General features: G+C 38.2%; 1 protein-coding gene across 2 annotated transcripts; it reads right to left on the bottom strand.

Annotated features, from left to right (window-relative positions):
• Window positions 1-4,130: 4,130 nt before the first annotated feature.
• MBP (myelin basic protein) lies at window positions 4,131-24,198 on the bottom strand. Of its 2 annotated transcripts, XM_086609167.1 has the most exons (6): window positions 23,986-24,198; window positions 9,427-9,534; window positions 8,135-8,170; window positions 7,520-7,552; window positions 6,402-6,527; window positions 4,131-4,187 (listed from the first exon to the last, which is right to left on the bottom strand). In XM_086609167.1, the coding sequence occupies exons 1-6, from the start codon at window positions 24,154-24,156 to the stop codon at window positions 4,131-4,133; spliced, it is 531 nt and encodes a 176-aa protein (XP_086465293.1). In that variant the 5' UTR covers window positions 24,157-24,198. The 2 variants fall into 2 exon arrangements, with proteins under 2 accessions (XP_086465293.1, XP_009980194.1); XM_009981892.2 differs by lacking the exon at window positions 7,520-7,552.
• Window positions 24,199-24,992: the final 794 nt, after the last annotated feature.

Below are 24,992 nucleotides of genomic sequence, written 5' to 3'. Positions count from 1 at the left end.
ATATATAGATATATATATATGTGTGCTTGTATGTGTATATATATATATATTTAAAGTTATATGAGCCTCTGTGTGGCTGATCGGTATATTTTGTAAATACTAATCCCAGTTGCAGGAAGTTCATCTTTCCGGTTTGCCGCGAGTACTTCTAGATCATTGGTGGATTTGTTGTACTATAATACAGAGTCAGATCTTAATTTACCTTCTGAAAGATAATTGCTCTCAGATCCCAAAAGCCCTTTTCTGTAAATATTGTCTATACTTTGTCTATGATAGAAACTGGTTATTTCAGATTGCTGAAGCAAGAAATCACTGTTGGTTTTGATAGGGCATCTCTTAATTCTTTTGTTAACTCTTTGGCATATGTATATAAGTAATATAGTTGGTGACATGAAAATAACACTTTTGTTATGTGGAATATTTAAAAAGTCAAAACCATGTTAAATAATATTACTTTTTTTCCAAATGCTGTTTCGTGTATTTTTTAAGCATTTGATTCTGAATTCTAGGAAATTCTAAAAACTCTTGTTTACTAGAAGCACGTGTCTCAATATTATATGTAAAGAATGTATGTCAAGTTCTTCCAGCGGTGCCTTTCCTTCCAGACAGCCTATTAGTGTTCCAGCTGTTTAAGACAGACATTATATTTCACAGTTGTCTGAAGGCATACTGGCCCCATAGCATAGCACTCTGTTTATCTGTAATAATATAGCAAAATGTGCTGTGTTGCATGTACCATGTATAGAACCTGTTCTATATTCCCTGTTCTTTCAGAGAATACTGTATAAATGCACCGCAAAGTTTTGTTGAAGTTGATTTGCTGCGTAGGGGATGACACTTTCCAGAGGTTGCTAACTCCAGTTTGACAGAAGATGATTTACAGCTGGTCACATCCAGGTGCAAATCCATCTGTCATGTAATGGGAACGTGACTCCTGAATGCTGGAAAGCATTTGGTCTGCTCTAGCTGTCATTGCTTTGCCAGCACTTAAAAACTGGTAGATATTTTATACTAAGTGTGTGCTAAAAGCAGATCTCATGCGTAAGAAGATACTGGTTTTAGAAGGTCATTTCTCAAAGTGTTATGTCTTGATTAGAGGCAATGAGTGCATGTTGTAAGTTTTGGAAGTTTTAAATAAGCTGCGTGAGTTACGGAGTCAGCTGACATTTTTCCTGAATTCAGTTTGCTACTTCTGTCAGTTACAGTAAATAGACTTTTAAAAAACTTCTTTGTAACACAACATTTGATTTCCTTCCCTGCATCCTCCTCCTCCGTGAACATCAAGAATTCACTCTTAAGTATCCGGACATAGAGGTTTCCATAGCCCAGGTTCCACAGTACGATTGAGTCGGAGGTTTTCAAAGCAGCGTATCTGTTGATGTTTAGTACAAATACAGACACTATAACGAATATGTTGATGTTTTCAAAAGCAACGTTGAAGTAGATGCCTTTTTTTAGGAAGCAGAAAGAACTTTTGTTCTAAGATGTGTTTGAAGAGGCACATTGTTTAGTGGGTAAGTGAATAGTGCTTAGGAACACCTTTGTTCTTTCTGAGTTGATGCAGTAGTAGGCTTACGCCAGCCTCAGGTCTCTTGGCTTGTGTCTGCTCAAGTACTTCTTTTGTTTTATGTCTGTTCCTTCAGTACAAGATATGACACACTCCTAGTACTGGTTGTGCATTCTTGTTTCAGGAAAAATCCTTTGCTTACAAATCAAATAGCCATTTAAACTGCTGTTTTTCAGCAAAGCTACTCGTGAGTAATGAAAAGAATAAATTTCAGTTTAAATGTTAATCTCTTTTGGGAGACTTGTGTTGGTAAAATGATGCTTTAAAGTAACGTACCTTTTCTTCTGTAGGAAGTAAATCCAAAAAAGCCGCTTCCAGCCTGTGGAAAATATGACTGAGGAGAAAACAGAGTGATGAAGGCAAGGAAGAAGCTTTAGATAAAGTTCTGTAGTTCTACAGGGCAGTATTTTGAAAGATATATTTCTTGAGGTTTTTTACTTTAAACATTATTTCCTGTTTTTGAAGGCTGCTTTGAAAAACAACTTGATTTTCACATACCCTGTTCGATGAAGATACTTTGTGCTAGACATGTTCATGAAGGGTGGGATTTCATTGCCTGTACACAGACATTTTGTGCCATGCAATATCCCCCTGGCCTTTAGCTGCCACTCCACAAAGACACTGGCTTCCCATAAGTCCTGTGTCATGTTGTCAGCCTTGTGGGCCACGCTAAGTCACCAGCAATGTCAGTAGAAGCCTGTGTGCAGGCAACTGGGTCCCAAAGAGTCATTTTAGTATGTGAAAATTGTTCATAGTGAAAAAAAACCCACAGAACTTCATACATATGATCATCTCTGTTGTAAAAGACAAAACTGGTCCAAGTTTCATTTCAAGTTGATTACTTTATTTCAATAATGAATATTTTTAAAAGCTGTGTTCCTATAAGAACAATACGTATTCAAATTAAATCAACTATTACGTTGCAGAGTATACATCTGAATGAAGCTACAATAGAAAAATACACATAGCAACCAATGTAGATAATAGAAGATGTAATATGTGTGTATATGCTTAATAATTTTGGTGGTTTTGTTTTATTTAGTCTCTATGTATTTTCTATCCTCACATCTTTCATTGCTTCGTATTAAGGGACACTGATTTAAACCTACAATAGATTTAGATGTGAAATGCAATTAACATACATCTTTATAGGTAACTTTTACTGGGCACTTATTAGGAATGCAGTTTCAACCTGGGAAGCATTAACTGTAGTTTGCAATGCATAGGCTAAAACTAAAAAAAAAAAATTTAATCAGATGCTTAGGTGACAGCTTGAAGAAACGGTGAGTTTAAGTAATAAAACAGTGCAATTCAGAAGAGCCTTTTATTTCCCTAAGTGTGGTTGGAAATACCGTTGCCACACGTTCGTTTTAGTAATTTGTGAACAATTAATATCTAAATCTAACTCAGCTATGATTTATTTCTATAAGGCAACTACAGTACAACAGTTAAATGTTCACAGTAGTTTACTATGAGTTTACTTTGGTGCACTGCCCGTAATAGGCATCCAGATGTTACTCAGGCAAAGATGAGCCCATCAAATACAACACTGCTGCAATACCAAGAGAAAGATTTGAAACTCTAACATGAGATGTGCAGGACTATCTGAGATACCAGTACTGAAGGGCTCTCTTTCAGAAATTAGACTTTATTTTTTATATATTTATTTACTTACTTATTGTACTGCAAAGTTAATGCTGTTGCAGCAGAGTGTGTGAAGCACCAGTGACGTCCAGTGGTCACTTGTGCAATCTTAGATGTTTCTTCTCTGGGAATATCCCGTGTTTCTTAACATTAGTCTAACTCAAATTTGAAATCCTCTTTCTCTCCCTCATCTGCTCTTAATTCTAATGGTTTGGATGCGATGAGCAATTCATGGTATGGAAAGAATTTCCTTATTACTGTTGCTCCGCATCGTAGTGATTCTACGACATCTGCCCCCTCCCCCGCTTCACATACCTTGAACTCCCAATGTTTGGTAAACCTTTCCGTGACTGCCTAATCCTGTTATAAAAATAAATTATTCTGTGAGTGAGAGAAGGAAGATTAAAAACCAAACCAAAACCAAACCAAATCAAAAAAAGTATTTGGATAAACAGTCCTTACAACTTCTGCACATGGTGGAGTTTTGTTTTTTTTTTAACAGCAGTGTCTCAAATTCATTAACAGCAGTGCTCAGTATCCAAGACATTAGCTCTTTATTTGTAATTCTGATATTCACTAAAACAAAACCAGAAGACTCAAGCTCGGATTAGGTGCTTGGAGAAATAATGAAGTCCAGCATACAGTTAGGGCATCCTGAAGAAGAATGAGTAAAGTCAGAGATCTTGTTACTTCACATAAAATAAGGAAAACATCTAGTAAAACTACTTTTTGTGTTCCTTTCATTCAACTGTTGGTCAGGGATTGCCAATAGAAGTTTGTATAATCTACTGCATGCAGAACCTAATTGGCATTAAGTAATGGATTGCATCTATCTAGGTAATTGTTGCAGTTGTTATTAATTTTAAGGCAGTTACATTATGAAGCAGAGTACATGATCCTTGGATGGCACCTTCAAGCTTCAGCGCCTAGCAACTGGTGAACCAGACCGCGATCCAGGTCGGGACCCAGAGCCTCCCTGTGGAGGGAAGAACAGAGTTAATTAAAAGGTACTGTTTATTTGGGGCTGTCAACTGAAAAACATCACTCTGTAGTTTTAAAAATTTCAAAATTTTAAATATTATCTAATGAAAATGGCTTGCAGTGGCCTCTAGAATGTCGCTGAATATTATTGGAATTTTCACTTCTAAGAGATGATTGCTTTTCATATATTTTCACATAGGATTAGTTTACTCTCATTAAATTTCTCATACAGGGCTAGAATTATTCGTAGGTGCGTTTTCTTGCTCAGGCTTTCCTAATGAAAGCCATTTATTTATTTAGACTTCTTGAAAGTTTTCAGTTTTATGGCTACCCTTGAACTGTTTGTATACTTTAAAAAAAAAAAGACAAACAACCAAAACCTGCAAAAAAAAAAACCAAACACCAAAATCACAAACTGCAAACCTTACATACAAGTTGTAATAGTCTCATATCTGAAAGAACTGAATCCAATAATTTTATTCTATAATATTAAATTATAGAAAATATAACAAGAAAACACAAAACTAGGAAAAAAAACTTGTGATGATTCATAAACCTGCAGTTGAGAAAAGCCCTACAGCAGTCTTGTAGCAAAGATGATCCAAGATGAAATTTTGGCGTTTCGTTTTTGGAATTTAATCTTAAGTGAGTATCTTTTCCTGAGGCTTTAGCAACTTTCTATGCAAACCTTGAATGATACTCTTATGACCACAAATGTGAGATAGTGTGGTAATTGTTACTGGAATCAATTAATGACTTAACTGTTTACTTAAAAAAAATAAGCATATGTGTATTTGGGGATTTTGTTTTCTTTCTTCATATTATTCTTCTCATCTTTCAGTGCTCTCTCATTTTTACTGAACTGTTTCAAGGAAAATTTAGTGTAATCCATTAGGTAATTGGCTTTTTTTCATTCAAAGTTATCTTAAAGAAGCAATGTCTTTTTTATTGTAAAAGACTACAAAACTATGTAAAGAAATAGTTATTAATGCCTCCTGCTATAAACAATGGGTCTAAATCAGATGGGCCTGAATAAAACTCTGATGAGAGTTCTCAATGGCTTGGAACAGGCTATCTAAAAAGTAGAACTGGTATATATATATCACCATATATATATATAAATATAAATCCAAGCTCAAAAGTTGTGATCGTTATGAAAAAAGTCTGTTACGTTTTTTGAGAGATTATTATCTGATATTTTCAGATGTTCGAAAGAAATTTTACAAATAACGTCAGTATATAGCCATGGTATTGTCGATGTATCTGAACTCCACTAAAAAGCTACATGTGCACAGTGTGAAAGTGAGTGATGGTGCTGTGCTGTTATGTCTCCTATGGGAGAGTAGAGTGGTAAGAGTCTGAGATGATCAGCTCTGCTAATGGGATCTCAGACCTGTCTTGAAGTTAAGGTTACTACTGATTGTGTTCTTGCAAACAGTATACTAGACGATTTGTTACTTGTGAATGCTCCACTACCTTTGAGGAAAAGTACAGTCTTAGTTAAAGTAGCTGCCAGTGGATATGATGTGCTTTCCACATGTCTTTTTCCTCACGACTGACTTTTTTTTCCTGTTCTGTTTTCATTTATTAGCTGTGTTGGTGGGGCTGTGCGGTGATTCGAAATGGTGAACTGAACTATATTAAAGATAGACCGACCCAATGTTAATTTTTCATATGACACAGTTTTCTAATTTGCCCAACTATGTGGTGTCGCAGCTCATGGTACTGCCATATTGTAGGAAGTCTCCCATCTGGGATGGGAACAAGCAGGGACTGTTCAAGTCGTTACTGCATCTCAGCCAGATGTGTCCAGCACTGCCCTGTGCTATCATTCTGCAACTCATCAGTTTGCTTTCACTTTCACTGCTCTAACTAAATTAGCAGCAGCAGCAAGTTGTGTCACTTCATTCGTCTTCTGTGTTCCAAGTCATTTGTGAGTTGAGTAACAACACGGATGCTGGTGCAGGTCCTTGTAGGGCTTTGTGGACTTACCTTCTTTCCTGATGGTAACTGACTGTGTATTTTTACCTTTGTTTCCTATCATATGAGTAGTTATTAGGCCATGAGATAACCTTCTGGTTTATCCATGCAAATCAGAAGCCTTAAGGAAATGTGGTTGTTTCAAACATGGCAGGTTCTGGAGAGGTTTGGCTTCTCTCTTTCCTGGACTCAATTTTTTGTACTTATAGTAAGTTCAATTGTACTTTACCAGTTTAAAGATTTTGGAAAGAGTGCCCTGGCCCTCATGATAGGATCCCTTATGTCCCTTGTGAGCAGATTTATGCTCATAGAATTTTCCGCTTCCTCCATATCCTGGCTTGTGTCCTTCACCACCCTGCAAAGAAAGATTTTTCACATATATTGCAAATTATCGCATTCAAATTACTGTATGCACATGGTAGTCTTTGTTTGTGATCACTGAAATGTAATACTCAAAGCAGAAATTTAGAGGTGTTGGAATAAAATAATCTTTTACGTAATAAACAAAGATGAAGGAAAATGTTAGGAAATTATCTGAATATACTCAAATCTGAGGGAAGCACCAATCTGTAAAAGAGGAATTAATAATCAAAAAATGGATAATCAGAAGGTTAACCTGCATGACAAAACTTAAAATGTTTCAATTTCACAAGTTCTAAGATGTCAAACACGTCAACTAATTTGTGTTCTTCTGATAGTGAAAGGAACAGTGGCTTGAAGTTTTTAATATTTTATCTTAAAAGGCAAGTAATTTACATGTCCATCTCATTTAATATAAAATGAAACCTGTGGTAGAGAAGTAGAATTTAATTAGTTGTGAGAGAACTGTGGGAAGAACTTGTCTAATAACTGTTTAGGCAGATCACGTCTTACTGAAAGGGGTTGCGAGGAAAGGTGGGACAAAATACTTGAATTAGTGACAGTGTTAGTTTTTCAGACTTTACTGTATAAGAGCAATTGGAACTGTGAAATAAGCACCCATCTTGTCCCAGCCCTCCCTCCCTCCCATTTTTGTCCTTCCCAGGAAAAGAAAAATGCAGCAGATGAGTCTTCCAGAAGTCTTTAAGGGAAGGGAGCTTTGCCATGCAGTGGATTGTGCTCCCTTTGCACTAAAGCAAAAGAAATTATTGCTGCAAGGCTGTCAAGTTGCTGGATAAGAGCAAGCAACAAAATTACCGTCTTAAAGTGGTGGGGGAGGAGGGAGGAAAGTGCAACAGGAAAAGCAAAATAGCAAAATTGAGTCAAAACAAAATTATCGTGTTGCTCAGCAGCTTGAGGCAATGGAGCAAGATACACTTTGGCCTGGTAAATAAAACGGCTGTTATTGAAAGCACATTCATCACCTACCCAGCTAAATCTGGTGAGGGATAATCCTCTTCCCTGTAAATGCAAGAAATAGAAACAATGGCATGATGATCACTATGGAGCATAGCATCTGGGTGTTCCATACACAGAAGAAGATGAAAACGCAGTAAAAGTAATGAAACTCTGGCCAGATAATGAAGCAGGAGTTTAAAACAACAATCTGTGTACAGTCACTCCATGAAACAAAAAAGGCAAAAGTTCTTTATTTTAATTACAAGAACTGACTTCACTAGCCATGGTTTGTCAGTATCATGGAATTCAGAAGCTAGCTGAGCTTAGTAAATGTAAGGACAGTTCCTGGTGGGTGAGGCTTGTTTGAAGGTGTTACCTATGATCAGTTTATTACAGGAAGCAATCACAACTTAAATTGAGTAAAAAGATCCCTGCGAGTGGCTTAAATATGTTACATGTCATGCAGCAAGTCAGCAAGTGCATGAAGATGAGAACCATGGCTTTTCCGTCTTAGTCCCTTGCTTTAAATATTCCCAGTAATAACTCCAGATTTTTATTTAGTGCCATTAAAGAAAATGGATCAGGCTAGCAGCTGAATTAGCCCAGAAAAAATCTTGGACGTTACGAGTCCCTGAAAGCGCTTACCTTTGCTTGCATTGGGGGAGGTGTACGGGGTGAGACCTAAAAACCAACACAAAAGTTGTAAAACCAAGGCAACAGTAAATGTAGGGAATCATCAAGCCTTTTGCATATTATTTATGAGTGAGTAGGCCTTATGCATCAATTATTTTTTTTAATTTCATCCTTCTCTTTATTGTGATGTGAATATTTCAGAATGCCCATTGTTTAAAGTTCGAAAATGAATCATAGTATGTGTAATTTTCCCATCATAAAAGTGTTGTCATTATTGATGGATTTTTTTTTTAAAACCTATTGTAGGTCTTACACTTCAGATCCAATTATGACAGTATCCTACTTCAAGTAGACAGCATGTTACTTTTGCTGCCTTAGATATGAACATTGGGAAACTTGATTTGTGAAGGGAGTAATTAAGAGGGACTGTGCTACGTCAAATATTTCTGTCCTGGTTTAGGCTGCTATTATGTTTTGGAGATTGTTTATTCAGCACTTGGGCATCAAAATACTGAGGCCTTTGTTTCAGAAGAAAAGCTGAAAAATAACATTGGTAGGAGCACCTGTACAGATCAAATCAGAAGTATCACAAATGCAATATGTAGAGTCTTGCTCTCCACATAGTTCCGGTACAGTGTTTTAAATAGAGTGCTATATTTCATTAGGTATTTACACAATACTCAAGAATATAGTATCTGAAATTCCATCTTTCCTGGATGTTTTCTGTGAAAACTCCTTACTGGTGTAAAACCAGAGAAATTCAGCGCTTGAACAAAATTAGTATTACCTTAAATGAAATCATCAGGAGATACTGTTGGGCTGTTTTGCTTATGGTTTCAAATGATACTCAAAATTATAACCTGTTTCATATTTAGGAGTAAACTTAGCACGTCCATTAAGTGCTATCTAAGTAATCGCACTAAGAAGCTCCCATGCTGTCTTCAGCTTTGCCTAGAACACCCTGGATTTTCATCTATTTTTAAACAGAAGATACGCCTAAATACAGCCAATGCCGAAGACACAAGGACAAAACTTGTAAATGGCGAAGCTGTGTAATTGTAATGGTGGTTGTTGAAATTTGACTATGTTAACAGAGGGTTCAGTCACGTTTTTGGTAGCATTTCAGTATTGTTTGTGTTTCCAGGTACAATTATTTTTGTATTTGAATGACATGATGAGCTCAAAGGCACAGTACAATTCACAAGGCTCAAAATAATGCGTAATGACTGGGCAGTGTTTGGTTACTGAAGAATCCTAAAGAAAATGTCTCATTTTAATGCATAACAAGAAGAGAGCAGACTTACAATGTTCTTGAAGAAGTGGACTACAGGGTTGTCATCACCAGGCCGGCCATGCTGAGATCTCTGAGGGATGGACCCTACGTGGTGGCTAGCCCTGGCTGCATGTATATCCTGAAAAGCAGAATAGGCAGATCGCTGTGTCAGCTAGGAAGGAAAGATAATCAGCAACGGTAGGAAGGGAAGAGTCATTTTCACCAGGAATGCAAAGAATAGAAAAATGCCTCAAAAATCCACAGAGATTGTGACCTAAAGTTGTGAGTGCTGTGAAGGAACAATTTTTTAATACACAGAATCACAGAACGTTAGGGATTGGAAGGGACCTCAAAGGATCATCTAGTCCAATCCCCCTGCCAGAGCAGGACCACCTAGATCAGATCACAAGAGAACGTGTCCAGGCAGGTTTTGAACATCTCCAGAGAAGGAGACTCCACAACCTCTCTGGACAGCCTGTTCCAGTGTTCTGTTACCCTTACTGGGAAGAAGTTCTTCCTCATGTTTAAGCAGAACCTCCTATGTTCCAGCTTATATCTATTTCCCCTTGTCCTGTCATTGGATGCCAGTGTCTTAGAAGAGCCTGACTCCATCCTCATGACAGTCACGCTTTATGTATTTGTAAACATTAATGAGGTCCCCTCTCAGTCTCCTCCAAGGTAAAGAGACCCAGCTCCCTCAGCCTTTCCTCATAGGGGAGATGCTCCACTCCCTTAATCATCTTTGTGGCCCTACGCTGGACTCTCTCAAGCAGTTCCTTGTCCTTCTTGAACTGAGGGGCCCAGAACTGGATACAATACAATGGCATATACACAGTATGTACATGGACATATGTTGTGCTTATTTATATGGGTGTTTGTGTTTCTAACGTTACAGCCCAGTGTGGAATTAAACCTGTTGTGATAACAGAAACTTTATAATTTTCCTTCTTTTGTGAGTAGGATCGTAGAATGTAACTTTAGAAATGAAACCTGACATGAAGAAAATCTTAGAATTTTGTTGGGTCATTCTCCGTGTGAGAGCAGGAATGGGTCACATATAATTGTCTCCGTTCTCAGAGATTGCACAACACTGATAAACTGCAAGAGTGGCTTTTTTTTAGAAAGAGGGAATCAAATGAGACTGACGATACTTTCTATTTTCAGTGGTGCTTCCTGAGCAATACAGCAAGAAGTCCATTAAGTGAAGGTAAAATAAGTCACAAAAGTAACACACTGTGAAGACTGAAGACCTTGACTGGTACTTAGAGTGTGATGCATCTGTTGCAGTGACAATACTGCTGTCTGGATGCACTATGACAAAGTTTAGAAAAGAACTGTTACGTGTGGCTGGCCCAAATTACCAGCATCTGCCCATCGTTGCACATTGTTGCACAAGGCTTCACATTCAGTGCATCAGATCTAAGTACGTTCAATAGGGAACAGAGAATCATAGAATCATAGAATCATAGAATGGCTAGGGCTGGAAGGGACCTCAAAGATCATCTAGTTCCAACCCCCCTGCCATGGGCAGAGAAATCCTCCACTACACCAGGTTGCCCAAAGCCTCATCTAACCTGGCCTTGAAAAGGAGAGAATAGGAGAGAATGAAAACAGCAATAGTGCCACAGCAGTTCTCTTAGTATAAGGAATTCCTTGAAAATTTTCATTGGCCTCTAAAGTTGAAATGGAAATCTGTAGTGAGACAGTAGCTCACCTGAGCACTTCCTTAGTGGTACAAACGGAATGAACGTTAGACTGTAGAACTGTAGGAATAGTTATTTAACATATGCTTTGCTTTCATCACGTACAGAAAAACATTGATCAGCTCGCCAGGGAAAAAGCTTGGTCTGATTGTTGGAGTGGGACTCCTGACTCATGAGTGGTTTGGTGATTTTTGACAAGTAAGTTAATATTTATAGAACAGATTTTTCAAAGGTTTTTAAGAGTCTTTTTATGCTTTGAATGAAATCAAATTTGTGACGTCAGCACTTTCGAGAGTGATCCTAACTGCCTCAAGCTATTAGTACTGAAAATGGCTGCGCAGAGATTTACATGTTCTTGACTCTTGAATGAAAGGTCCCATGAAACCATCTGTGTTACTGCTCAAAGCTGCTATGTGGAAGTTACATTTTTAAGTGAATGGAGTCAGATCTTCTGATCTTATGTGAATGATATGGATTTATATTACGTTGGATCATCCAAAATGAGATGCAATATCCACCTTCATGAGCGGCCTTTTAAGTTACATAATTCTGAGGAGAAATGAATTTCAGATATATTGTTTAGAAGATTAATTTCCTTAGGATAAAAAATGAGCTAATGCAGAAGAGTTCAGCTGGTATTTATAAGCATCATTTTTTGCATGCTGATGATATGTAGAGGTTTGCTGTTGTAAGAAGCAGGAATTTCTTAATTTTACTGGGTCTGCAAGGTTTCTATAGCATCAGGCAGGCAGTCCTGCTTATACTTCTGCAGCAGTTCCTACTTTATCACTAGTTCCAGTGTTGCCAAAATATCCTCTGCTGTCATGGTTAGGAAGAGGGAGCCAGTAAGGCACCAATGCATGTTTAGAACAAGTTACTTCAGCTGTGTCTTTGTCTTTTTAATCTATATTCAAATGAAGCATTGCTTTGTCTCTGGAACCAGCTGACCGCCTTGTCTTTGGGATAAATACCATGCTAAATACGATCTGATTGTCCGTCATCTTTAGCAGCAGGAACTGGTCGCCATCTAACCACAAAACCATTGCAGTACATGAAGCAGAAAACTTCAAAATCAGATTTGACTGCATGTAGCCTGCAGCTCCACAGTGGGCTATGGATTGCCATCAGGCAGTTATCTCAGAAGAGGTGGGATAATAGTTTTTTACAGTTTAAATAAGGTTGAGATTCTTGAATTTAGCGTTCTGATCATTTATTAGATGCTAAATTTGGCTTATTGAAACGGTTGTCAGGTAGTACATGTACAAACGCTCTTCTGTCTGTGGTGCCAAATGTCTTTGACTGCATCCCCCTTTAAAGCTTATTGGGTAGTAATAAGTCTGAAGCCATTTTTAGTGATGGTTCTGTAGGAGTTTAATACTGTGGTTTTCCCAGTGTTACAGATAAAGTGCTTTCCTTTCGTATTATCATCAGCAAACTTAATCTGTGGTCAGAATCTTCCAATATTATTCTAAATTTGTGGCAGGTAGTTACATGTTTCCTGTTAGTTTATAAGCTGCTGGAATTATTCTTCTACCTGTATTCAATTTTTGGACTCCTAAGTGGGGGTTTTTTGAGATTGCTCACAGACATGATTTATGAAAATTATTTCTCTCAGAAGAGTAATAACTGATGTCTGTAGGTGTTAAAAGTTAAATTTGAATGGATTCAGGCAATGCTTTGCTGAATGAGAAAAGAAATCTAGTTTACCCTGCCAGGATGGGCTACAGAGGTGGCATTTTATAATTGGACTTTTTTTGTATGAGCTCACCTAGTCACTGCATATTTTACTAATACTAATTTAGAAGACCACCATTGGGCTTTGAATATGCTTTAAGTGCTTGGCAGAAAAAAAAAAAAAAGGCATTAACTTAAAACCAAATAGGAATACAGCAGAGCAACCACATTTTAGGAAGGGGTGACATTTACTTGTTGCTATGTCTGTGCATTACTGATCTCTTATTGCCCAGTAGCTGCAGAGAGCTCCCCCTACACCTCTTGCAACATTGTCCTGAATTTCAGTCTTAAAGAGCATGGCCAATAAAAAGCAAGTGTGGCTTCCATATCTATGTATTACAAAATGTACTTGAAAAGTATAATCTTGAATTCAGAGACCTTGGGTTCTATTCGTAGAGTTTAAAACAGATGTTTCTCTGTTTGTGGCCTTAAGAAAAAATTGGAAAAAATAGCAACTCCTAGGGTAACTGAATAGTTTGTAGTGATGAGCAGTCTTTCTTAAAATAATAATAATAATAAAAAAGTAGGACAGAGGAGAACACTCAGCTTTTTACTGTTCCCAGTTAACTTTTTATTTGACCTTAATAAAGGATCCCTACTAAGTCAACTCTGTTGTACGTTCAAAAAAAAAAACAAAAAGGAAAGACTTCTTGGTCTCAATAATCTCTAATTATTAGAAAATGTTTGCCCATATTGGGAATTTAACTGGTATCTGGGAGATTTGATGACACAGACACAGTTTGCAACTTCACTGTGAAAGTAATAACTTTAACAATTAATAGTGTAAATAAGAACACTCTTAAAAATGTGTGTAAAATACCCACAGTTACTCTGTAGTGGGAGTAATTCAATATTGGAATGCTTTGCAGCTCTTTCTGGTGATGCACAGGAAAGTTGTGTTATTTTACTGTGCCACCTACCTTATGTATGTTGGCCACTAAGACAAAAGGAAAAAAGAGATTAACTTTCAATGTAGTGCAAAGAAAACATACAGGTATTTAAAGGCTTACCAGTAGCTATACATTGGCATCGTGTTCCCTGTGTTAGCCGTGTGCTTTCACATCAAACTGTATTTGCCGGCACAACCTGCGTTAATATTTTGAAAGAGCTGTTTGGAAAAAAAAATTGCCATTTCTCTACACAGTAAGAAGAATCCGTACGTAATTCAGTACATGCTCTGTTTTGGGGTTTGTGCAGGATTGCTACATTTCCAGTTGAGGTGGAGATACCTGAGTACGTGCTCTTCAGTGTTCTGAGAGAGCAGCCTCACCAAGTCTCTTGGTATTTTCCATGGCACATAATTGTGATTTAAAGGGTGTTACCATCTGTACTGTAACTCTAGAGGAACCCAGAGAAGAGAGGTCTTGTGGTTTTGGTCAACGGAGCGGACCCTTCTGGTCTGCACATTTGGACACCGTGTTTGATAATCCAGGTTTGTGATCATACATGCATCTGACGTGACACGTGGTAGGATTTGGGAGTCTAAACTCATTTTCATATAAACACAATTGCAGTTACGTATTCTACCTGTCCTTAATTTTGTTTTCCAATTTGACGCAGAAGCCTAAAAACTGTGGTTAATCAGCAGCAGACATTTTTTTAGTGATGTTATAAGATGCCATGAAATACGTATCAGCCTTTGTTTGGTATAAACGTGACGTGTGAGATCATGCGACTCTGACTGAGTAAGAGGGATTTTAAAATGCGTATTATAAGCTCCTACTGAGAGTTCTCATCCTCCACAAGACAATTGCTTATAACTAAGCATCGCATACACACGGGAATGTAAACTTAAAGCTCTAGTTCCCGATCAGAGATGATATGCATTAGTGAAAGTAATACTATTAAGATATTTGTGGCTTGGAGTACTGAGTTTATAGTTTTTCCAGTTCCTTTCAGTATCGTTATTACGTAGTGTTGTTGCCTACTTCAGGATGTGAAATGAAAAGCTAAGGAATGTCACATGTCATTTCTGTAATGGCAAAATCCAAATACATATGAAATATAGAAGTAGCTGATTTAAAATATAATAAAACCACGAGCATTTTTTACGCTAGTAAGAATTAAAAACGATGGACGTTTTCATGCATTCAGTGGGTTTCATGGTTTCCTATGAGTTGTCTTCACAAGATACCTACTGAGTTGCTGTGCATGAATTTAAAAGAAATCATACAAAATCTACAAATTTCAAATTCGTATAGACACGAGAAGTACATTGAGATCTCCTTAGAAAACCAAACTCTTCCACAGCCGGCAGGAGGGAATGCTTAACTCTCACTAGGAAATTTGCAACTGTACTGGTAGACTAAAATTGGCCTTTAGGCCTGATGAATACTGTTTGTCCTGGTTTGTGGGAAGAGTGAGGTGGAAGAGCAACAGGTAATTTTTAAGTCACTGGGCTAATTTTGTGTTAGTGCTTGAAATGAACTTAGAATGCAAACTAAGAAAATTCCTGCCCAGGCTTGTATTTCTGTAGTTTAGTTAGTACCGTTTCAAAACAGTGTTCCAGACGGGAATCAAGATATGTCCTTTCAACGAATACGTATGCCTTTTTTTTTTTTTTTTTTTTAACACAAGAGGAAATTTATTGTATACAGTTTCACTAGAGCAATCATAGGAAATCTGACAGGCACTTCTATATGGATATTGCTTCATCTGGGGCTTTGGAGGTGCTCTGTACATGGGGCTTTGTCCTCCTGGGCGGAGCTGATGCTGCGCCAGAGCCTTCCAGCCCTGTGACCCAGCGTCTCATCAAGCAGCGATAGAATACCTAGCACGTGTGTAATGTGAGGGTGTATTTCTCCGTGCCTATTCTAGTGGTAATGCCTACTGTAAACATGCACTGCTAAACCACAGCTGTGCTATACTGGTGTTGCACGTGAGTGAAAATGGGAGCAACAACCCGAGTACCGATTTGCTCTTTGTGATGGTGTTTGTTCACACCTTACTGATCTCCTACACGAAGGGATGGCAATGCTGACATCTTCCCCACGTGCTGGTCTGACAGTGACATTGTAATTAGCTAATTCAGGAGGCTTTTCTAATCACTTTAGAAAGAATGAACCGCACATCCTTGTAATGGTACTGTTAAGTTTTCCAAATGTGGAAATTAGGGCAGAAATGAAGTGACTTGCTCAAAGCGACAGAGCAGAATTGGTAATGAGAGAGAGGTTTAGAGTCCAGGAGATTCTGCCTTTCAGTGTTGTACTGAGATCATTAATGCAAACTTTATCTAGAAATAAGTGATGAACAGAAAGAGGAGGAACTCTAAGCAGATAAAGATGGGAATAAGAAACACAGGAGGAAAGAAGCGATGACTGAAAATTAAGAAACCCAAGGATGATGAGAAGAAAAATGGCATGAAGAAGGAAACAATGGAGAACACTGACCATCAAGAGAGGTAAGTGCTAGTTGATAATCCATAACCCTCTTATTCCTTAGTGCCTTGAACATTGGCGTTCAGAAATAAGAAGGCGACGGTAAAGAACTATTGGGGAAAAATACAGCAAATCGAGTTGATTGTTCAGGATAGTAGTTCTGTTTTAGAATGAGTCCTGAGTGAGAGATTGGTGCCAACACACCAGCATACCTTCGGGGTTTTTCTTCATGTCCACCTTATTCCACTTATTCCTGTGACACTTGATAAATGGTTTCAGGGCAAAAGCCAATGCTTTAATTTACCTTCACTTTTCTGTCACATTTTTCTGCCTAGCGTTAATCATTTCATTCAAATATTCTTCATGGTAGAGGTTCTTTATCTGCCTGTGCATTAGTCTCTGGTGCATATTCAGTGGTGTTCTCTGTTCTCGCAAGTTGGTATCAATGACAGATTAAACCTTGTTGAAATGATCCACCACAGACACCAGGGCAAGGCTTTGGGGTGTTTTTTTTTCATTTCTGTGGGTTTTTTTGAGAATGATCACTCCAGAAAAAAAGAGATTTTTGGCTAGTAGGTATTCTCAGGGTAGTTTCCAGGGTAGCTTCTGCTGCCAACAAAGTTCACAACCTTAAGGACTTAATGTATATGGCCAAAGTGTGGAAGGCATCATACATTAGTATTCATGATGATAAATTTCTACATATTTGGTGGAGATGCCTCTGTTGGTGCTGCTATAGCAAAAGAACGTAACACTGTGGGTATGGCTATTAGTAAGAAAGCAGAAATTGGTAAAAATTTTAAAAATGCCCATTGCCTAGTAGTTTCATATAGTCAAGCAGCTCATACAATAAACAAGATGGTAATTATGTGGAAAAGAAAACTATAAATACCAGGTGTACACTATCACTTTATAGCTGCTAACCGGAATGAAAGAGGAGAAAAATGTTACTACATCCTTAATTCTTGAAATACGCATTTCATCTCTCAGGTTGCACATTTACCCACTCATAAACTATTTTATAAATTGTTTTTGAAGGGACTGGCCCAATTTTCTTTCTTTTCTGCCTTTAATAGGTAAGAAATGACAAGCTAGACTCTTGTACAGGTTGTTAGAGTACTGTTGCCTACGTCAGCGTAACTTATGGGGAGAGGCTAAGAGTAAGGAGAGTTTACTATTATGAAATAATTAGACATGGTATGATTAATAGCTTATTTCTTTGAAACAAATACTATGACTCAGGTAATAATTTCCAGTATAAATTCAGTATAAAATGCAGGGGGGAGACGGACCATCCAAAACCTAAGGCTTGTACAGTTTCCAAGGCATGTTAGTTGTGTGATATCAGAAATGAAAAAGTAGATGCATCATAAGTAGAAGGTGAAAAGGAGCTAAGTCTCCTCTTGGGTCTGCAGCAGTAATTCACTATGTGTTACAAATGTTTTTTAAGTTGTTTTGTAAGAAAATCAGTAAAAGCACCTGAAAATGGTAGCAGAGGGTTTTTTGTGTAGCTCAGAAATGAAACCAAGTAACTTTAGAATGAAATGAGTAACTGAACATGTCTGACTACCGGGAGACCATTTCAGGAATGAGGTGAGAGAGTTTGCATCAGTACACAAAATGAAAGGCAGCAACTGTGCCCAACGGTATGTGATGATGGAGGTACAAAACAAGGTCAGGAAAAAAAACTATTCACTTCTGCTTCAATTTTCTATTGGGCAGTGTTTACCATTGTGCAGTCTCAAAACAGCTGAAGAACAAAGTCACTAATTTTGGCATTCTAGGATGGAAAGTGCTAAGGATAATGCAGTTCCGTTTGCATGGAATGAATATATATGATAGGAAAAAAAACAATGTAATAGATTTTATTATAAAGCAATTTCCTATTTATAGATTTGGTTCATCTGCAGAGAAGTAAAACACAATGAGAAAATTTTAATGTTAGATAGAGAAGATGCTCATGCTAAATTTTGAACACATCCATTTGCCCTTCGGTACGTGGGTTTTGGGGTTCCTGCCTGCCCGTCCCACTTGTTTAAATAAACACCGCCCTGGGTATATGACAGTAAAATCAAATCCAAACCTTACTGTCAATAGGGCTGTGGTACCGTGCAGTTGAAAACCAGAGGAATTGGTGCAGAACAGCCAAGGCCAGTTCCTACTAAAAGACCCCAAAGCTGCCATCACTGCCTCTCCAGTGGCCATGGCTCTGTGCTGCCGTTGCACTGAGGCCCAGCAAAGCCTATCAGCAAACCTGTAACTTCACCACATACTTGAAAAAACCCTTGGAGCTCTTCTTTAGAGCACCCTAATATCTCCCTCTTAAACAGATTCTTCTGTCCATTAGTATGATATAATAATGATAATCTAGAAATAGTCTAGCAAAGACTGAAATGGAAGATATTGTTAGAAGTTTAATGAAAAGGGGAAATATTTTGCTGTAGACTGGTTAGAAACAGTGATCTTTAAAATGCTTCAGTTGATTAATTAGTATTTTAGCCTGAACACGTTACTAAATATGTTTCTGAATTTAAGAGGCAAAAAAAAGACCATTAAAAAAAGATAGTAAAAACAGTGAAGCTTTGCATAGGCTTTTCCTGTCCACTCAATCATGATTTTCTCTTCAACTTCTAATACAAATCAGCACGAGCCCCATCTACTTTCTCCCATTTCTGACTAAACCTTGCCATGCATCTGCCGTTAGGCTGAGCACAAAGCATCACGTATACTTCACCAAAAGTTAGTGCTTGCTCTTCTAAGCGTCACTTACAGAGCATTTAACCTAGTCTGGCTTCCAGGTTCCTCTTATAGTTTGTAGTAATTGCTTGAAGCAGTGATTTCCTTGAAAAAGCAAGAGATAATGAATTCCAATGCATTAAATAATGTGTTGATTATTAAGTATGTATAACATGTATATGGTCATGTGTGTGTTAAATGAACATGTCAAAATCAATCCTATGTAATGTTGGCTCCTAAGCCTTTCACTTATCATGTGCTGTGCAGTACTCACCTGTGGATACTGGCTTGTTTTGTACAGATTACTGTTTATTAAACCAGACAAATCTACCATACAAGCCCAACGAGCTTTAATCAAACTGGCATTTCTGATACGTGAATTCATTTTTAGGTCATTCATCATTCACTGCTACCTGTTACGAAAAAGAGAGGCCAGATTCAGCCCCTATTACCATAAAGCAATAACACCAGATTTAGCAGCTTCGGTTATTTAAAACCAAGTTGTTTCCTTACAGAAGGCAAGCTTTATTCGTTTCTGTCCAATACGCTGTTTTAACTTAATTTTGTAGAAGGAGATACAGCCTCTTTCAATGATCTGAAACCCCAGCACTTACTACGAAGTAGTTTGTTGCAACTTCTGTTAATGGATTAAAGTATTTAAAACAAATTAAATCATTAGTACACCGGTTTTGTGATGTAAACAGTTTAATGAATACATAAAGCACATATAAAGCAAAAGATTAAAACAAAATTATTGTTACAACCACCATAAACTATATAAAAAAAATTTCTTTACAAGCATCTTGCTTGCACAGCAGGTTTTACAAAACAGTGTATCACGAGCAATACCACTCCCTGAAAACTGAGACTTGGAAATAAAAATCACAGTAAGTAAGTATTTACTTAAATCACATCATGTACTAGTCAGACTAGCATTGATTTAACTACTTTTCAAAGACTTCGTGGTGCTGTAGCATACATTGAAGCTCGCACAAGAAACGTGAATAGAGTTCAAGTGCAAAAAGAAAAAAGACACCTGGATATTCTGACGAATATATCCATTTATGTCATTATTTAAAATCGTGGTTCCTAAACTTTTTGCCTGTGCATGTTTATCACAACCCTTTTTGTAGATCCCCGTTACAGTGACTGCTTAGCTCTGGGGTGGGTTTGGAACTGCCCTTTCAGAAATGCTGATCCTAAACCCTGGCTCTGCTCAGCTTGAGAACTTCAGCCCAGTACTCCTCATCCCTTGTATCTGTCTGTGGGAAGGGGAAGTCTCATGTCTGCCTTCCGTATTTCTTGCACCCAAACACATATATACTGGGAAAGAAATACAGGAGCGAGGCTTCATACAGGCAACAGGAGACTGCATACAAAACAGAAGCAAAATGTAAAAGAAAAATTGATTTAATCTTTCACTAAGTCTGGCCTCAGCCTATTATTTACTGTCACTCCCAATATTTTGGCTTGTTGCATGTGTGTCACAAATGTAGTTTAAAGTTTAGTACGTTAATGCATAATGTTAAACCAGGATAGGAAAAGTTCTTGTTTCACAATCCAAACTTTAGTAGGAAAAAAGAAAAAAATAATCATAAAACAAAAGAATTACAAAAGCGTAAACAATTGCATAAAAGAAACAAAATAGCACACAGTACATAGTGAAGTTGAATACAGGCAAATATCTAGGAGGCACAAGAGAGATTTGATCATTTTAACAAATTTGCTTATACGCTTTACAAGTGTTTAGATAAATATTCTATAAAAATTAGAAAGGAAATAATTTATAGTCACATTACTGTCTTGCATGCTTTTTAAAATGTCTGCACCGCAGTTTCTTTCTGTCACCCTTTTAAAATATTTAATACAATACAATTTAGGCTGTGCACAACAATGGTTTTGTTTGGAATATTCGACCTTAAAAATTCTTCAAAGTACAAAATTCAAGCTGTTTTCGATTGAGTTTGTTATCTAAAATCTTGATGGTGCAGGGGGAACAATGGCAAATGCATTTGCTGCCTCTTGGAGGAGAAGGAGTATTTCTGTACATTCCAGTATTTCTATTTTTATTTACTCCCATGGGACTCCCACACACTCTTAATTTAACTTCAGAATTCCAGGGTAAGGGAGAACCTGCTCCACAGGAGAAAAGGAGGCCACAAAACAGTCCCTGCTTTGTTCCTACCCCACCTTTCCGTACACAACAGTGAGTATTATTCATTAATGTACTTTTCAGCTATGGGGCTGCAAGATGAAAATGCCTCCACAAAGAATTTAGAATGTGTTTTGCTTGAATGTCAGCCCTAAATCTGTACAAAGAGCAAGTGTTGTCTTTGCATTCCAGTGCTTGCTGGTGTGGGTAGTTGAGACACACGCTCCCAGTGGGGCACGGGTTGGCTGAAAAAGGAAGATGGCAAGAAAGGCAGCTGCAGAATTGCTTTGAAATGCTTCAAAAATTAATCAGAAACACATGCAAGCAAATAAACAGTGCAGCTCCAGGAACTTTTCAATTTCAGGCCTTTGAAATTCATCCTTTAAGGTGCTTTTCATGGTATCTTATTTACCAAAGACCTGTTTGCTTAGTCGAGTCTGGAGAACTGCCAAGGGACTTTAATCATATTTCAGCTCTTCACCAAACACCTTCAGCATCTATCATTACTCTGACACTCTACAAAATTCAGCAAGTAACAACTATTTAGGTTTTAAGCACAAATAGGACTATTGGCTGTCTGGACTTCCTCTACATACACACGTATAAATAAACGACACCACAAGCCTGCCTGGATACAAGAAACCAAAAGGCATTGATTCAAAGGCTAAATAAATAAGAGTTGAAGCAACTGTCTTGAAAATGCGGCACTTGCTCAGTATTTTCCACACTGAAACCCTCCTACGATAGAGCTTCCTAGGACGTGTTTTCGTGCCTCAACATTATCATTGTGTGAAATAGTGCTAGAGATGCTTTGGCACTGGAAGTCCTAATGTGACTGACTTTTGCCAAGATAATAAAACTTCTCTGTGCTTCCAGCTGAGATCTGCAAGTCAGGACTCTGTAACATTATATGTAGTTGTTCTTAAAAAAATTACTTCTAGGTAAAAAATGTTAGAATTGTCCAGAATTCTGTACTGTTTTGCAGACATTTAAGTGCCTCAAAATAGCAGTTTACTGAACAGCAACAGAGATAAGAGAGATGATATCCTGTCCTCTCATACGTAATTATGTCAAGATCTGTAGAGTATCATAGCAATTATGTTCACACCAAAGGATTAAATACAGAATTTGTACAACTTGCAGCCATTTTTTATTCATCACTACTAAAGAGTGAGTCGGCCATTTTCTTTTATTGCTAAGCAAGAACATACATACCTCTCTGTATGTTCTGACCTCTGTATATTCTGTATGCAGAATCTAAGTTTTTGGTATCGTTTCCTTGGTGTACAAAGAGCATTTTATATACTATTTTTTTTATCGAGGAACACAGTATGTGAATGAAACAGCAAGAGTTGAGCTAGCCAGCCAGGTTCCAGAATACAGCAGTGTTGGCAACAGTCTCTGATATTTGCAGTAACAGTAAGAACAGTGGTTTTTCTTCATTCTCACAGCAACTGCTTGTTGCACGTATGAACATTACGAACCTATAGACACGACCGCGTAATTGCTACACCTTTGTCATAAGCATTATAGTCCCCAGTTGATAAATGTGAGAAACAAAAAGACCAAAACGTACAGCTTGCTTAGTATTGGCTACCACGTGCAAGAAGCTTCTGGTTTTAAGTTTCTATAGAGTATTTGTCATCCGGTGGTCTATACATTACAACTACTCTTCAGGGAAGGGCTGTTACACACTGTGCTTCCCAGTGCGGAGCTGTGAAGTACACCGACAGCCAGCAGCTGTCGTACAATCACAAATCGGTTTTAAACCACAGGGTAGTATGTAACACGTCCCAGTGCAACACGATGAGACAGCCAGTTTGGGAAAGCCGCACGCTCTAACCCATCCCAGCAGGCATCACAGGTTAGAGCTACTGAACAGACAGCAAAAGTTGGCAAAGTTTACTGAAAAACTTCAGCCCAGCCAGTAACTAGGAGCGTTGCTTTTTGCGACTTGAACAACTACATCAAACAATACATTCAGCTAAAACAAAGGTTTTACAGCCCTAGAGTAGTTCTTATGTAGTGTGCGAACACACAAACACAAGAGCCACTTGTCATTTACATGGCAAAGGGTACAGTGAAAATATCTTAAGCTTTGCCACTTGAACAATAGTGAGCTAAGGTACCATCTGCATAACTCTTCAAAGGAGGCAGGTTAACCCTGGGAAAGGAACGCATACAAGTAATATCCTTTCACCGTGTTTTTCACTTCATAATGAAGAAATGGTTTGTTACACAATTTCTAATACAAAATGCTTGGAATATAAATCTTTACTTCTTGCCAGAATAAAGCAGCTGGACTATTTCCTACACCTGGGATTCAGGACAATACCTCTCAAGCCATCTCCTCAGCAGTGCTATCAACTGACCTTAAAACATGCTCTTACACAAGCAGGCTGAGAATCTGGCCACAGTTCTTTTTCTAACATCTGTTTCCAAGTCTGTCCTTCAGTTACAGCCAAACTATCTTAGAGATTGTCTTGCATTTAGTGCTCTCATCCAGCTCCTTTTTGCTCCAGATATTTAAGAACAACACACAAAAGCAGACTGAAGTTTCTCTAAATGGCACAGCATACAAACGCATACAATGCACCACATTAAATGCTCACAAAAATTCCGCTCAGTAATGTTTCTAGAGCCACCTGGATTTCTAATACTCCTTGTTACTACCCAGAATAGCTCCTCCTGTTTCCCAGATCTATAGGTTTTTTCTGTTGTTTTCAGTTTAAAGCCAAGCATTAAATTACACACCTGCAAGTACCATCTTGCTGGCTAAGTCAACTCTTGCATTATAGCAGTTACACCTTCCTTTTAGTCCCACCCTTCCTGTTAATTGTACTTTATTTTGCTGTAAGCTGTGCAGTTCTCTATTCCTCAGAGCTCACCTTGCCCGAGCCCCGCCGGGGAACGTGTCTTTCACCTCCAAAGAATCTGCCCAGCGAGTCAAGTAGACCCGAGTCTCTGTGCCTTGGAGATCCATGTCTCGCATGGTCTGTAGTGCTCGCAGATGCCATTTTTGATCCGTGCCGGAAAGAGGAGCGTTTTTGTGAAGCCATCAAATCCGAATTCTCTGAAGCTGCTGCACTGTCCTCTTGGATGGTCTGTAGCTCGTCTGACTCTGAGGGCCGATCTTTGAAGGTGTTGTCTTCTCTTCCTGGGGCATCTCGGGAAAAGAGGCGGATCAAGTGGGGGCGACCAGTCGTGTCAGCTGGGTTGGCCTCGGGCCAGGCATTCTTCGGGTCTGCTGTGCCTTTGGAGTCTGTCACCGCTGGGCTCTTCGTGGAGGTCCCATTGTTCTGGTTCACATCTGCCTCTCCTGCAAACAACAAGGATGAGATATGAATACAGGCCTGTGAAAAACAGCCCTGGAACAATGCTGCTTTCTTTCCCTTGCCTTGAGATGCTCATTTCATACAAAACCCGTAATATGTGCAGTTGTAATGAAACTATGTTCTCTACCAGGCTTTAAGAACATTAAGCTATCTTGGAACTGAAACCGGGATGATGTTCTCACATAAAATTTGCAGTCGTTCTCGGGGTGGTTTTTTTTTAATTAAACGTATTTGTAAATAGATCAATAGGTTGTTCAAAGTACAACTGAAACTAACTTTATTTACGTGGAAGGATTACTGATGAGGAGGCTCTCAGTGAACCATCGGAAATTCCCATACTTTCCCTTGAGGTCCGCAACTCTGAAATGTGCCATTTGAATCCAAAACAGGGGAAAAGAAATCATGAAAGTGACATTACAGGACTATGCCTTCTTAAGTGCATGTTCCCTCTCCACAATATCAGAGCTTTTGTACCTGAAGGTTTTATCCCCATTTGGAATCTCTCACTGTAACTTCAGTACCAATCAAACAAGTATAATGAGGGAGATTTTTTCACTGTT

This window comes from Tauraco erythrolophus, chromosome 3, assembly GCF_009769465.1.
Source record: "Tauraco erythrolophus isolate bTauEry1 chromosome 3, bTauEry1.pri, whole genome shotgun sequence".
NCBI classification, from domain to species: domain Eukaryota; kingdom Metazoa; phylum Chordata; class Aves; order Musophagiformes; family Musophagidae; genus Tauraco; species Tauraco erythrolophus.
The sequence above is the reverse complement of the archived record's forward strand: the minus strand, read 5'-3'. Positions and strand labels throughout refer to the sequence as shown.